This window comes from Balaenoptera acutorostrata, chromosome 2, assembly GCF_949987535.1.
Source record: "Balaenoptera acutorostrata chromosome 2, mBalAcu1.1, whole genome shotgun sequence".
NCBI classification, from domain to species: Eukaryota; Metazoa; Chordata; class Mammalia; order Artiodactyla; family Balaenopteridae; genus Balaenoptera; species Balaenoptera acutorostrata.
In genome coordinates this window covers 29,974,065-29,990,140 of record NC_080065.1, presented here as the reverse complement: position 1 = coordinate 29,990,140, position 16,076 = coordinate 29,974,065, and the positions used below count along the sequence as shown (strand labels likewise).

General features: G+C 36.4%; 1 protein-coding gene across 3 annotated transcripts in view; it reads left to right on the top strand.

The window, feature by feature from the left end:
* Positions 1-16,076, top strand: part of ZFR (zinc finger RNA binding protein) — a 78,913-nt gene that overhangs the window by 23,277 nt on the left and 39,560 nt on the right. For all 3 annotated transcript variants that reach the window (XM_057540260.1, XM_057540261.1, XM_057540262.1), the window contains 7 exons: positions 167-385; positions 6,562-6,809; positions 8,968-9,159; positions 9,676-9,967; positions 11,846-12,039; positions 13,744-13,863; positions 15,053-15,198. In XM_057540260.1, coding sequence (XP_057396243.1) covers positions 167-385; positions 6,562-6,809; positions 8,968-9,159; positions 9,676-9,967; positions 11,846-12,039; positions 13,744-13,863; positions 15,053-15,198 — 1,411 coding nt within the window. The remainder of the gene's footprint in view (positions 1-166; positions 386-6,561; positions 6,810-8,967; positions 9,160-9,675; positions 9,968-11,845; positions 12,040-13,743; positions 13,864-15,052; positions 15,199-16,076) is intronic.

Genomic DNA, 16,076 nt, shown 5'->3' with positions numbered 1-16,076 from the left:
ACAGATGCTATATTTTATTAAGTTGGTAATAAGAATTTTATCAAGAAGAAATTGCTAACATAAAATTTGCAGTTAATGATGTTTACGTTTTTTTTTTCTAGGATATTGGTGCAGTAACTATAGTGGTTCACCCTTCTAATTTTCTGATGTCTCTTTCCCAATTTAGCCCCTAAAGCAGGTTATAGCCAAGGTGCAACTCAGTATACACAAGCCCAGCAAACTCGACAAGTGACAGCCATAAAACCAGCCACACCAAGTCCAGCTACCACTACTTTCTCCATTTATCCTGTATCCTCCACCGTACAGCCAGTAGCAGCTGCAGCTACTGTGGTGCCGTCCTATACCCAGAGTGCTACTTATAGTACCACGGCAGTTACTTATTCTGGTAAGGCTGATAAACTGTGTTTAAATGAGTAAGCAAATTAAAAAGAGACTCACTAAGAAACTATCTTGACTTTCTGTGGAATGATCTTACTCCCAGTAGCAAGAATTGAATTAATGATAGGCGTTAATACAAATATATGTGTGTAATGTGACAAATGAACCATAATCGAAGTTGTAAGGTTTTTTGTTTGTTTGTTTTGTTTGTTTGTTTTTTATTAATTAGAGAAAATAACACCTAGTATTCTACAGGGTCATTTCCTGTCTGACTTTTCCAAATGAATTTGAAAGTTCAAAGTTAACTTCAGGAAGTACCACTGACAGATTCTTTTTTTTTTTTTTTTTTTTTTTTAAATAGGCAGACTCTCAACCACTGCGCCACCAGGGAAGCCCGACAGATTCTTTATATTGTTTTTTTCAGCTCTCAAGGAGCTATATCTTCATATTTATCCTCAAGAATAAGTAACCTTGAAAATATTGGGGGCCTTTATAAACATCCATAAGATGATGGTTATATAACACATCTCTTGGAAGGACAGAGTAGATTTATTTTCCTTAAATAATCATATATTTTCCCTGGAGAAGAAAAATTACTAAAACCTTCTTGCTGTGCCCACTGCTCTTCCTAATTTCCAGCTGAGGTACTTTGTAGTATTGCAGTGATGAAAGTCACACATGGCTTTTTTGAAGACACTTAGCCTTGTACTACTGTATGGTTTGTTGTTGTTTTGCATTTTATTTATTCCTTAATATGCTGTCTTGTTCCATTGAGGATTTAAGGTGACATAGGCCGTTGCATTTCTTACCTCTTCATGTTTTTGTAGTAGCCTAGCTACTGAATTTCTAAACTATTTTTTTATTTTTTAGAGATTTTTTTTGATCTCTTACCCTGTGTCAAATCCTGTGCTTGGTGCTAGGGATAGAAATCAGGCAGGCATGATGTATTTGGGATCAACAGTTCATTGTGGCTGGAATACAGGATACATGGGGTAACTATCAGGAGACAAGGCTGGAAATGTCAGTGTGGAAAGTTTTGTAGGGTCTGCTGTGGTGTCTGTCTTTATAATCTTGTGGGCAGACAGGGTGCCAAACAGGAGATCTCAAGAAGGGGAGCAATGGGAACAGATTTGTAAGTTAAGTAAGACAGCCATGTGGAAATGAACTGGCCTGAGGAGATGTTGTTATTCAGGATTGCCCAGATACAACTTTTCTGCCTGTCTCTGATTAGCTAGTTATAACTGTAAATGGAGTTATTTCAATGAAATCTGTTTGGACTCTAAAAAAAAAAATCCACATTAGCTTTAACAAAATAAGGAATATGATAATACCCTTTCCTATTCCTTGTTTCTCTCTTACCTGTGCTCCTTCTCCCTTTATCTTTTCTCTGTCTCAGTGTTTGTCTCTCTCAGTTGCTTAAATATACCTTACACAGAATGAAGATGATTATTTTTGTTTACTGCTTTATTATATAAGTAATCATTTTAAACCTTGAAAGTATGGATTAAAAAAGGAGGTAAAATTAAATTACTAGACATCTACCCCTAGACACTAATTACCATTAGCATTTTAGTGCATGTCTTTCTAGACTTTCTTCCATGGGAATATGCATATATAAACATCATGGTTTCTTTATAAAAATGAATTTGTTTTATATCTACTGTAGTGTAAACTCCTTTCCTCATTGTGAATGTCCTTTCTAAGTATAGAGATATACCATTCCTTGGATTCATGTTTTTTCCCCAATTTTAGAAAATTTTAATTCTGCAGAAAAGTGAAAAAATATTATAGTATAACAAATGCCTGTACAACATTTACCTAGACTCACCAAGTATTATTTTGTCACATTTGCTTTATCTCGCCTCTCTTTAAACATATTTTCAAATGGTTCAGCAGTGTTTTATAAGTTGCAGACAACATGGTGCTTTGCCTAGAATTCTTCCACATGTATTTCCTAAGAATAGGGGCATTCTTTTATATAGCCACAATTCAGATAAGGAATTGGACATGGATATTATCTAATAAATTTTCTCCAGTTGTCCACAAATGTCTTTTATGGCTGGGCTTTCTCTGTGGTTAATGTATTTGTGTTTGTGCTTTGTTTTAAATTTAGGGTCCAGTCAAGGATTATGGGTTGTATTTGGTTGTTAGTTTCAGTTTCCTTTAATGTAGAATAACCCCTATTTTTATCTTGTCTCTCATGACCTTGATGTTTTTGAAGAGTTCAGACCAGTTGTCTTGTAGAATATCCCACAATCTAGATTTACCTGCTTTCTTTATGTTTAGATTCTGGCAGCTTTTTTTTTTTTTTTTTTTTTTTACTGGCAGCTTTTTAGTTAGTTAAACTACCTATGTGAGCATTACATTTCAGCACATCAGGTGCACAAAATAATTAATGTCAATTTATTCCTTATTGATGGTGCCAAGTATAATCACTGATTAAAGTGGTGACTACCAGATCTTTCCATTGTAAAGATACCTTTTTCCATTTTATAATTAACCAAGTAATCTGTGGGCCTATTACTCAACTACCTTCCTCTCTAAGGTGTTAGATCCTATGAAAATCTCAGTAACTGAATCAGATTCTCCAATGGTGAATGCAAAATCCTTTTACTAAGAATCAATGTAAAAGGATTTGGATTCTTAGACATTCTTCCCTAAAGAAGAGTCCCCTGACCCCTTCTTTTTTAGTATTACTGTGGGCTCCTTTTTTATTCAGTGTAGTATCCATTGCTTTCATTTTTCTTTCTGAGGCACACAGTGTCCCAAATTTGGCCAGTGGGATCCTTTTCAAACCAGCTCTGAGTCTTTTGAACTTGGCATCATTTGTCTTTGAGCACTTCTTTCCTTTCTGGCACAGTAAGATGTTATTCTGCCTGATTCACCATTGTATCCTTAGCATCCAGCATAGCATTTGACATAGGGTAAGAGATTAAAAAACCTCTGAGAAATAAAAAAATATTTTTAAAATTCAGTAGCTAGGCTTCTAACAGCCAAGATGCAACAAAACATCGAGAGATAAGAACTGAAATTGCCCATATCACCCTAAATCCTGCGCAGAACAAGACAGTGTATTAAGGAACAAATAAAATGCAAAACAACAACAAACTTTGAGCCTTTCCTGCCCTAGACTCACAATTAGCCATGTCACAAAGGAGCCTTGGTTTCTGTATGGCATTGGTATTTAGAAACCAAGATCTATGCTTAGAAAAACATAGTTTTTAATGACTAATACTGTCTTATTGTATGCATGTACCACATTTTAAAAGTTCTTTTTGGGGACATTTAGTTTCATATTAAGGAAAAACTAGAAATGACACTAGGTAAACTAATCCTTTTATGTAAAGATTTGTGTGTTTGCCAGTTGTTTCCCTAGGATAAATTCCTAGATTTGGAACTGTTACATCAGAGTATACACTTTTTAAAGAACATGTGATACACAATGTGAAATTGCCATCCAGAGAGATCATTATTAGGGCTTCTGAATTCTGTATCTGCAGTTTTATATCAGCTACAACTTAAGTCAGCTATTCTTTTTATCTCATTAAAAATGAGTTCTAGAGTATTGGTACCTACTGAATGATGACTTGTAGTATGATGCATTTACTGTTGAAATGATAGCTTTTGTTTCTGATACCATACCTTTAAAAATTATATTTTAACTGCTATAATTATGCAACTTTCTAATTGACAAGTATTTATAATAAAGGTGCTTTTTAAGTGAAACTGTTTTAGCATTTCCAAATTGAGCTTTTACTTAATTTAAAGACACATCCTTATATTTATTTTCCCATAGTGCTTTATAAGAAATGTACGTTTGTTTCCTAGTAGTTATAGGAGATTTAAAGGTGTTCCTTAGCAGAATTCCAGAACCTTCAGCCTACCTTTCAGTTTATGCTTTGATTTTTTTTTAAAAAAAACTAAGTAGTAAGCTATAACTAAGCTTACCTTTTTATTAGTTTTAGACTACATGTATACAAATGAAGGAGGTTATTTTGTAAATATTATGCTTAACCTAGTGATTTTTGTTAAGTAACACAGAGGACCTTACAATCTCTTAGCCTTAGTTTTTTCATCTCTAAAGTAAGTATAGTAATACCTGCAATACCTAACTTATAGTTCTAGTCTGAGACTTCACTGTGTCTGGAACACTGCCTCCCATAGTGTGGAGTCTCAATTTTAAACCTAGGGAATTCCCTGGCGTTTCCAATGGTTAGCACTCGGCACTCTCACTGCTGTAGGCCTGGGTCCCTGGTTGGGGAACTAAGATCCCGCAAGCCGTGAGGTGCTGCCAAAGGAACAAAAAAAACCCTAGAAGTCCTGGTCATCCAGCATTGTAGGATGCTGCTGCCCTTATTCTCCTTTTTATTTTCTTGATACATAATTCATGAAGTTATATTTTAAGTGGCATGTTTACAGTTCCTTAACACACAACTAGTCATTTGGAAATTTTCTATTAATAAAGATTTCATATAAAAATTATGGTCCTAACCAGTAATAATCCACAAGTAGCTTTGTTATTTTAAAAATTGGACAATTTTATGGTGTTGTTTAAAGAGCGAAATTTAAACTGTACATGTTTCTGACTATAAATGTCGAAGTATTTGGCTGTGAGCTTAATTATATTCTTTTATCACAAACTTCAGTAGTAGAGTCCACTGGTAGGACTGACAAGTAAAGAATTTATTGATTTATAGAATTTTTCTTTTAACCAATTATACCAAGTGTTTTCTAATTTTTAAAACTGATCATATGCTTATTATTTGATGTTTACCTGCTTCTTCCTACTTTCATTTTTAGGTGTTTTCTTCCATTACCACATTTTCTTTCTTTATATCTTCATAAGCATTTATATAATTTAATAACCTGACATAAAAGTCTACAAAGGCTTTTCATAGAAGTTGCCCAACTACTTCCTCTCTCTCTCTCTCTCTCTCTCTGTCTCTCGATCTGTCCAGTTTCAGATTCCTATGATTCTGATTTCGCATGCATCTTAAGCTTCACCTTTCCAATTCTTATTTTCTCCCCTGTGTGTGTAAGATATGTTGGAGTCAATGTGTCATAAGTCTTTACTCCTCAGTATAGCAGCCTGCATTTGAGATACCAAAAAGTTCAGCATTCCTTAAGTAGTTCTCCTGTGCCATCATGGCAACTAGGAATCTCTCTCTTGAGCCGTAACTCTTGGCCCACTCATTTCCACTTTAGGGGAAGGGGTGATAATCAGGGAGTCCAACAAATTTCCAGAGATCTTAGTTCAGGAAGCAGTAGGTTTTCCAGTTTTGAGATAGGGTTATAAATGAAATCATCAACTTTGTCACATGTAAAGCTTTTATAGATTTTTACATCTATAAATCATAACATAAACAGCATGTATATATTATATCAATAACTAGTCTAATGTGTTATTCATCAAAGACTGAACAATGGAAATGGATAGAATCCATACATGTAACCAGAAAATTCAGTGCTTTTTCACCTTTTGGAAGATGGGAACCAGTGTATTTGGTTCTTTATTTCAAAATCTTTTATTTGTTGTCTTAGATGTTCATCTGAGCTCCAACTCCATATTATGGACTTCTGCTAAGCTTTGCCTCTCCAAACCAGCTTCTATCAGCTCCTTGCTTTTATTGGTTGCACAACCCATCAGTCAATCACTGGGATTCAGAATCTTGGTGTCATCTTTGTGTGTTTTCCTCTTCTTTCACGTATTTTATCCTCTAAGCCACCAAGCATGTAAAATCTTACTCTCATGACTTTCTTTTTTTTTTCCTTTCTAGTATCCTAGTTCAGACTCTTCCTCAAATCCAGCACTTGCCAAATTATTCAGAGGAATTCTGCTTGGGGAAATACTAATAACAGGTTCCATAACCACATAAGTTTTTCAAGCCTGTCACTTCCCTCCAACGGAACTATAAGCCTTCTTGAAAGCAGTGACCAAATCTTATTCATACTTCATATCTCTGTAACACCTGGCACATATTACATAAATACTATGTTGGTTGACTTACATTAAAAGGAAGATAAGTGAGATTTTTTTTCCCCAGGTTTTGTGAGATATACTTTATTTGTAAATATGCACATGTAAACCTACCTTTAGCAGCATTTATTGGATTTAAATTCATAGCATTTATCTTGGCCTTTTATAATTACGTAACATAACCTTTGTTTGATTTTCTCTGTAAGGTACATCTTATTCAGGTTACGAAGCAGCCGTGTATTCAGCTGCGTCCTCCTACTACCAGCAGCAGCAGCAGCAGCAGAAGCAGGCGGCGGCGGCGGCAGCAGCAGCTGCTGCAACAGCTGCTTGGACAGGGACCACCTTCACTAAAAAAGCACCATTCCAAAATAAACAACTGAAACCAAAACAGCCTCCCAAACCACCCCAGATTCACTACTGTGATGTTTGTAAGATCAGCTGTGCTGGACCACAGGTACTTATGTTGTATGCTTTACCATGAGTCTTCAGTGGTTGGGTTTTTTGTTTTTTGTTTCTTTCCTGTTGCTAAACTTAAAATAAGTGATTTAGGGAAGAGTCTGTTTATAAAATCTAGTGAGTTCAGCTCCCTTCCCAACTTTGTTAATACTTTATTTAAGAGTCTAGTTTTCGTATAAAAATTTGATAAGCAGTTTGGCAGACAAAAGGCATAGTATTTGAAAAGACCAGATTTTGACTCTTTAGTAGTTTCTTCCAGTTACATCCACTCCCGCCCTTGCCCAACCTGTGTACCTTCTTTTTAATTTACTAGATTAGTTCTGCCTACTTTTCAAAACAGAATTTGTAGGGTATTTTCAGTTACCAGCATTCGCTGAGTTACACCAAATTAGGGAATATTTTAATATATGTGGCTAGTAACATAAAACCTTTTTTCCTATTTTCCGTATGATAGGAAACAGGTTCATTGTGATTACTTGGTTGGGGGAGAGGAGACAGATGGGGAATGTTTGCAGCAACCCAAGATTAAACCTGAACGGGAACAAGAATGTTGGTTTTAGGATTTGAGGAGTATATCTTACTCAGTAGTGACTGTTTTAAAGGGAATGATGCTATGAGTGGCTAAATGCAAACCATAAGAGACTTGTTGAATATGTGGTACCATGTAAAAGGATAGAACGTGGCTCTAGGGTGATAGGTTAACTGCAGCATTTAGAATGAGTATATATATAAGGCTGACCATTGATTTGGGGGAGCTGGATGGTTACACAAGAACAGGCCAAGGGTACCTCTACAAGTCAGAGGCCGTGCCATAAGGGGTTAATGAACCTTAGAGAAAAATACCCTCGAGGTGGTGAGTTAGGGTGAGTTAGAGTCTAGTGCAGACATAGGAGGGAGAATAAGTTGGTTCAGATACCAGGGGCCATGGTTCCAGTCCTGTCTCTGCAACTAACTTGTGGCCCTGGGCAAGTTGGAGACCTTAACTTCTTTGGGCTTTTGTTTCCTCGCTTCTGTAATAAGGACTTGTCCTAAATAATTGAGGTTCAAACTGCTTCACGGAGCCACTTTAGACTGCCGCAGATAGAGGAGAATCAGATGGCTAGGTCTTACGCCTTCCTCTCTTGTTTCAAAAACAGTAACTTTCCTTACTTGTGCACAAGATTTCATTTTGAAGAAGGATTCTCTTGTTTAAAATTTAGAAAATTGTTGTTTTAGTTAATCTCCAAAGTCTCATCAAGCTCTGAGATTCTATGCTGTATATATAATTTTACGCTAATCATATGTCTGTATTAAAACAATTTTTTAAATAATATAGGAAAGAGTAACTGTCTGGCCCCACTCAAGAAAAAAACAAACTACCCAGCAGTCCTTATTGACCTCCTCTCATTTTAATAAAGCTACCTTCTTCAGTCATCTGCATTGAAGACAATTTTTTTTTTAATGGTTTTTTGTTTTGTTTTTTTGGCTGCATTGGGTCTTTGTTGCTGCGCGCCGGCTTTTCTCTAGTTGCGGCGAGCGGGGGCTACTCTTGGTTGCAGTGCGTGGGCTTCTCATTGTGGTAGCTTGTCATTGCAGAGCACAGGCTCTAGGCGCATGGGCTTCAGTAGTTGTGGCTCGTGGGCTCTAGAGCGCAAGCTCATTAGTTGTGGCACACGGGCTTAGTTGCTCTGCAGCATGTGGGATCTTCCTGGACTAGGGCTCGAACCCATGTCCCCTGCATTGGCAGGTGGATTCTTAACCACTGCGCCACCAGGGAAGCCCTGAAGACAATTTTTAATATATAATTTCACTATTTTGATGGCTAGTATTACAATAATACTATTTTTCCTTTGAAAGAGATAAAATTTTGGTTGTTAAATATTTTAAATGTGCTTTTGTTCAGGGTGGCATGGATTCTAACACAGATTCTATGTGAAAATGCATTCTGTGTTTGAAAAAGAAATAAAGTGTTAGGTAACTGTATTCTTGGAAAACAAGGTACAGAGAACCACAGATATATCATGTATGTAGGGAAACCACATGCTCTTGTTCAGTTGTGTTTAAAAATGTGTAGTGCTGATTTTTTAATGAGTATTAGAGATTTGAGAATTGAATAATTTCAAATGATGTAGATAGAAAATTAGTGAAGCAAAATTTATTCCTTTTGTTTGAAACAGACTTACAAAGAACATTTAGAAGGGCAGAAACATAAAAAAAAAGAAGCCGCATTGAAAGCCTCACAGAATACCAGCAGCAGCAACAACTCTACTCGTGGGACTCAAAATCAGCTACGTTGTGAGCTCTGCGATGTGTCTTGTACAGGAGCAGATGCATATGCTGCCCACATTCGTGGTGCTAAGCATCAGAAAGTAGGTGTTTTTTTCCCACACACCCTTATGTCTTACTCTGTTTTCTTTTCCTTTTCAGTGGGGGGCTTAAAGTAAAGGTGGCTTCAAAATTTGAAAACTTTGAGTGCATTATACACCCTGCTTACATGTATATAAAGGTGACATCAAATACTCTTTGCTTAAGGAAAGAAAGACTGGAGACCTTTCTTCTTTAAATTGAACTGGGTCGTTTTTTTCCACCAACTGGAAATTGAGTCATGTGATTGTTTTCCGCCTTTTGTCATGCTTACAACTAGGTTGGTAAGCATGTGGCCAAGTCATTTCCTTACCTGGTGGTAGATGGAATATGTATCCATATCTGCTTCACGGAGATTATTTTGAAAGTAATAAGTTTTTATCTAAAAATGTATAACAAAAAATACAACAAAGAAAAATATAGTTAAGATTTTCATTTTATAGTGTCTTTTAGACAAACTTTTTTTAAAAAATTTACATTCTCTGAGTTTCCTGACAAATAAATATGCTTTTATTTTGTAGGTGGTTAAATTACACACAAAACTTGGCAAACCCATTCCTTCAACAGAACCAAACGTTGTTAGCCAAGCTACTTCTTCAACAGCCGTGTCTGCTTCAAAACCAACTGCCTCTCCTTCAAGCATTGCAGCAAGCAATTGTACTGTGAATACTTCATCAATTGCAACTTCTTCAGTGAAAGGTCTTACAACTACAGGAAACTCGTCTCTTAATAGCACAGCCAACACTAAAGTATCAGCAGTGCCTGCAAATATGGCTGCCAAGAAAACATCTACACCCAAAATAAACTTTGTTGGCAAGTACTGAAGATTCTCTGTGTTCCCTCTAACTCAAAGTGATGTTTCTCCTCCATTCCAGGACTAACCCTTCTACTTTTGCTGTTGTATCAGTCTTCTCCTCCTTTCCTGGGACCTTGTTCAATCACATATCTGTATTTTTTTTCTTGAAATTTTTTCAGTTCCCTCCCTTTTCTTCAGCCAACAGGTATACCTGTGTCTTTCATAATCTTAAAAAAAAAATATGTATATATTTTCCCATTTCTCAGACTGCTAACCTAATTCTTATTTTCTCTACTTACTATCCAGTCCTCAGTCTCTTACAATGTTTCGACTCTATGCTTTTCTGAAACTGCTTTCAGGAGTCACCAAAGACCTACTTGCCTGATTGATTGAGTGGCCAGTTTTCTGTTTCATGCTGTTGACCTCTCTAACATTTGACACAGTTGACTGCTATACCTTAAAGCTTAAGATATGTTTCTGTCTCTCTATTCCATGTCCACTCACCTCTTCCTCGGGTATCTTGATTGGTTCTCCTGCCTTCATGTTCATTAACTGGTGGTGTTCCTAAGATTCTGATTTTGGCCCTCATCTCACTTACCTAGTATTCATGAGTGGTCTCATCTATTCCACTGTGTATGCAGTGAGTTTAAAATCAGTTGGGCCAATTCAAAACCCCCACCTGAGTTCTACAGCCATATTTTAGGTATTTCCTGGTCACGATCTGTATGGTTCTGTTGATGCCTACTAGTGTCTCAATCTAACTTTTTATCTCGTCACAAGAGTAATAATAATCTCATAAAACTGCTGCTTTTTCGCATGGAGAACTTCACTGACATGATTTCTTTTTATTTATTGCCTCCAGTTTATCTAGTCCTTTTGTTTCTGTCACTACAGTATTTCTCCAAAAAGTGTCATTTCTTCTTCACAGCCACTGCCTTGTTTTTAGGCCTTCAAAGTCTCTTCCTCAGAGCGTTGTCTCTCACTGCATCCAGTTTCTCCAACACTTTTGTCAAAGTCATATAAGTATCAAATTGTGTTAGTCTGTTATTTAAAATTTTTCTGTGGCTTTCCGCTTGCATGTAGGGAAAAACTCTGTATTCCTTAATTATGTCATCCAGGGCTCTTCACAGTTTGACCCCTGTCTCATATCATCACCTCTATCTCGGTAGTAATTCATATTGAATTACTGAGTCTTTGAATTTACCATAGTCTTTTTAACTCCATGTTTTTGTGCTTTTCTTGTACATGCTACTCTTTCTGTTTAGACATCATTCTCTTTTTTTCTGCCTGACAGTTCATACTCATTGCTCTTCTTTCAAAGCCCAGCTCAAGTGTCACACCCTTGGTAAAGCCATTCTTAACTGGGTCAGTTTAAAGGGTTGTGGCTCCTTTCCTTTACGTTCCCACAATACCCTGTTAATACTTACAACAGCGCTTGCCACATGGTACTCTAATGACTTGTATATTCCCTTAAACTGTTGGCACCTCAAAGACAGCCACACTGTCTTATTCTTATATTACCAGAACTTAGAACAGTGCCCCGTTCCTTGGCAAAGGGATATAAGCACGATTTAGGCTTAGACTCTACCATTTCAGGTACTTGCTATTTACTTTTAGGTACTTGATCCCATAAGAGCCATGGTGGGGACAGAGAGCACCATTGGATATTGGGACGTAGAGAAGGGGAAAGGAAATTCAGACATGTATTTAATTAATAAGATAAAAAAGCCAAGTGGTTTACATGGCTCTTCAAACTTCTGACCTGCTCTGTGTCAGGCAGGAGTTTGACAATTGTTAGAAAAGATCAGAACTTTATCTGAAGTTCTTGTTGTATCAGGTCATACATTATACAAAAAGAAAATTTAAATTACTATAATTCTTTTATGCTCTTCTAGGTGGTAACAAACTGCAATCAACAGGAAATAAAACAGAAGACTTAAAAGGAACCGAATGTGTTAAAAGCACTCCTGTCACTGCTGTACAGATCCCGGAAGTAAAGCCAGACACAGTGTCAGAACCAGTCACACCTGCGTCCCTTGCTGCTTTGCAGAGTGATGTGCAGCCGGTGGGCCATGATTATGTGGAGGAGGTATTGATTTGAGAATACTAGTGCTGTGAGATCAGATAAAGGGAAGACGTGTGTCATTGTTACAAGCATGCTTTACGTGTAAAATTAAATTATATTCAATTGTATTTTAGGTTTAGATTACTTAAAAAGGAATATCAAAGGCATCTTCGTTGAAGGTTTTTTTTTTTTTTTAAGCTTGCCTAAGTGACATCACAATTTTTTTGTTAACTTCTCTCTTTCCCTGCTGACAGCCATCACTGTGGTGTGAAGTAACTTTCCATCTACTTGGCAGGCATTCTTTTAATATAACCCTTCTACTGTTCTTCTGAACATAAAAAGTAATAAAAATTGTGAGCAGCAGAAATGACAAAGACAGCAAATATTTCCTTCCGAACAGTCAGTTTCATGTGTAAAATTAAGGTTGCTGATGTAACAGATACTGTTTATTTGATTTCTCAAGCTGATGAGAAAACTATTCCTGTTTTACAGACAAAGTAACTCAATAAATGGAGGATGAGGGAACGTCAGAGGGGCTTGATAAATATTTGCTGTTAGCAGAAAGACTAACATACAGTGGTGTAGCCCTACTCTTTACTTTTGCTGTATTGTAGAACAATTATAGAGAACAAGTTCTCTGAGCTTCAGTGTCTACATCTATAAAATTTGGTTATCTGCCAGCAAAGTTATGAAGCTTAGATGAAATAAAGTACCTAGCACAGTGCCTAGCCTACAGTATATTTTTAGCAAATATTTATTTGTTCCTTCATCCTTTTCCACATCAAGAAAAATTACATATTGAGTTCTTTGTTTATGGGGTGGAAAACTGGGCTATGCAGTTTGAAAGTAGTTCACATACAATTTTAATTTAAAGTTATAGCTCTTGGGAATTCCGTGGCGGTCCAGTGATTAAGGCTCCATGCTTCCACTGCAGGGGGCATGGGTTTGATCCCTGGTTGGGGAACTAAGATTCCACAGTGCCGTGCATAGCGTGGCCAAAAAAAAAAGGACATTTAAAGGTTAATAAACTTCTTTAAAAATTAATTAATTAATTAAAGTTACAGCTCTTAAAAGAGTAAGACTTGGTTGTCTAAAAAAAAAAAAAAAAAAATACAGCCAGAACAGCTTAATTGCCAGTGATGTTGGGTAAAGTAATCTTAAACTTCAGAGAATTGAGTTCAGAACCAATTTTTAAAACTTGGACCATTTGAACTTAGAATTCACTGTAGACTTTTTAATAACATTCTAGCCTACTTGTCTTCCTAACTGGTTGTGCGGTTAGAAAAAAATTGATACTGGTTTTCCATAAAGTTACATGTATAAAGTCTTGGGCTTTATAGAAATAAATGTGAATAATGCCTTTCATCATCTTTATCTCCATTTCCAAGAACAATACCTGGCCAGTAGCAAGTATTGAGTAAATATTTATTATAGAATTTAAGGTATCTAACTGCATTTAAATCTAAATGTTTACATATAGACAAAAGTATTAAAATAAAAGTTAATTACAAGAGCCAAATACATGCTAACACGTCTTGCCTGCTACAGTTAAAAATTCTACCTTTAGTTCATTTCTGTAGATTATCCTTTTTAAAAAGTATAGACATTGCCCCGTTTTTTTCTCACTTCAAATTCTAAAAGTTATTTACAACCCATGAGGGTTTATAATTGAAATCTTCAACTGTAACATTCCTGTTGTGATTCTTGAATTTTTTTTTCCACATCAAGGTACGAAATGATGAAGGAAAAGTAATTCGATTCCATTGCAAATTGTGTGAGTGCAGCTTTAATGATCCCAATGCTAAGGAGATGCACTTAAAAGGGCGAAGACACAGACTTCAATATAAAGTGAGTAAAATTTCAGCTATTTTCTCTTTTTATATGGCTTGGAACATTCTAGATGCAAAAACAAGGCCTCTAAATATAACTCACTAAGTCCATGAACTCCCACTCCAGAATTGGCATGTAATGTCTCACATAGAGTCAGATGTTTAGTTTTTATTGACTAGTTTGTTATACTTAGGAAAAAACGATATCATATTTCATTACTTGTAGTGGCAAAATAAAGCTATAACATTATTTGGATCAAGTAATCATGTAAAGATAATTGCATCACAGGAAGTGTTTGAAAGAAGTGTCGGGTCTCCATTCTTTTCCTTTATCTTGGCAGAATTCCCACTAAAATGAATTATGAGATGAGGAATTCTTCATTGAAAACACTTCAAGTGATAAGTTAAATCTAAATAATGTATTTAAAGTTTTTAATTAGGTTGGACTAATGCACTAGATTCATGTTTTCTAAACGCAGAAGTGAAAGTTAAAAATAATCTGTTAAAGGACAATACATTTATATGAAAAGAAACTTTTTAACCCCACACTCAGGTATCTAGAATCATTTACTTACAAACAAAGGAAAATTAATATCCATCAGTCTTCTAAGGATTTCTTTTATTGGTTAGCACTAAGTTATGTACGTTTTACGTACTAAATGTATAGCTTTAAACTTGAACAACTAAGAATTTTGGGGGTGGGAAGGAAAAAAGAATGTTTATGAATGTATTCTGAATTTTTCCTCTGATTCAACTTATTTTACTGCATTTACTCTTTTTTTTTTTTTAATTTATTTATTTATTTATTTTTGGCTGTGTTGGGTCTTCGTTTCTGTGAGGGCTTTCTCTAGTTGCGGCAAGCGGGGGCCACTCTTCATCATGGTGCGCAGGCCTCTCACTGTCGTGGCCTCTCTTATTGTGGAGCCCAGGCTCCAGACGCACACGCTCAGTAGCTGTGGCTCATGGGCCCAGTTGCTCCGCAGCATGTGGGATCCTCCCAGACCAGGGCTCGAACCTGTGTCCCCTGCATTAGCAGGCAGATTCTCAACCACTGCACCACCAGGGAAGCCCGCATTTACTCTTATAATAGGAAATTTGCAAACAAAAGCCCCTGTGATGAAAGAATATGTGGCATTTTATGATTTAAAGATACGTGTAGATTGTTGGAGGGGTTGCTGGTTTTTCAAATATCTTGTCTATATTAACAGAAAAAAGTAAATCCAGATCTGCAAGTAGAAGTAAAACCCAGTATTCGAGCAAGAAAGATTCAAGAAGAGAAAATGAGGAAGCAAATGCAGAAAGAGGAGTATTGGCGAAGAAGAGAAGAAGAGGAACGCTGGAGAATGGAAATGAGGTAGTATCTTTAACTTTTAATAGCACGATAAGTGGTTTAGCCTTTCTAAAAAATTTAGCTATTCTGAGTATGTGACATCCATTCAGAGCAATCCAGATTTATTTAATATACTTTTTTTTAGATTTATTTATCATTTTATTTATTTACTTTATTTATTTTTGGCTTCGTCAGGTCTTAGTTGTGGCACACGGGATCTTCGTTGAGGCATGCGGGATCTTCGTTTTGGTGCGCGGGATCTTCATTGTGGCGCACGGGCTTCTCTCTAGTTGTGGTGTGTGGGTTTTCTCTTCTCTAGTTGTGACACACAGGCTCCAGGGCACACGGGCTCTGTAGTTGTGGCACGCGGGTTCCAGAGCGTGTGGGCTCTGTAGTTTGTGGCACACAGGCTCTCTAGTTGAGGCACGTGAGTTCAGTAGTTGTGGTGTGCAGGCTTAGTTGCCTGGTGGCATGTGGGATCTTAGTTCCCTGACCAGGGATCGAACCTGCATACCCTGCATTGTAAGGCGGATTCTTTACCACTGGACCGCCAGGGGAGTCCCTATTTAATATACTTTTAGTTTTCACTTCTCTGGAAGATCTTAGGTCTAGGAGAGAAATGCATTAAAACTTAAGTTATTGGCTATTCTAATATTTGACTGTGTCCTTGGTATTAGGAGTTATGTTGGAAATGGTATCTTATATATATTTAAATACACAAAGAAATAGTTTAATACTACAAATAAATGCTTCTGTTTAAAACAAGCAAAATAGAACATTTGGTTACATGATAAAAATATCCGGAATATCAGATTTAGTAGCTTCTAGACATTAATAATGTGTGGGTTTTGGGGTTTTTTTGTTTTGTTTTTGTTTCTCAGGAAACGTCTATTATAAAAACT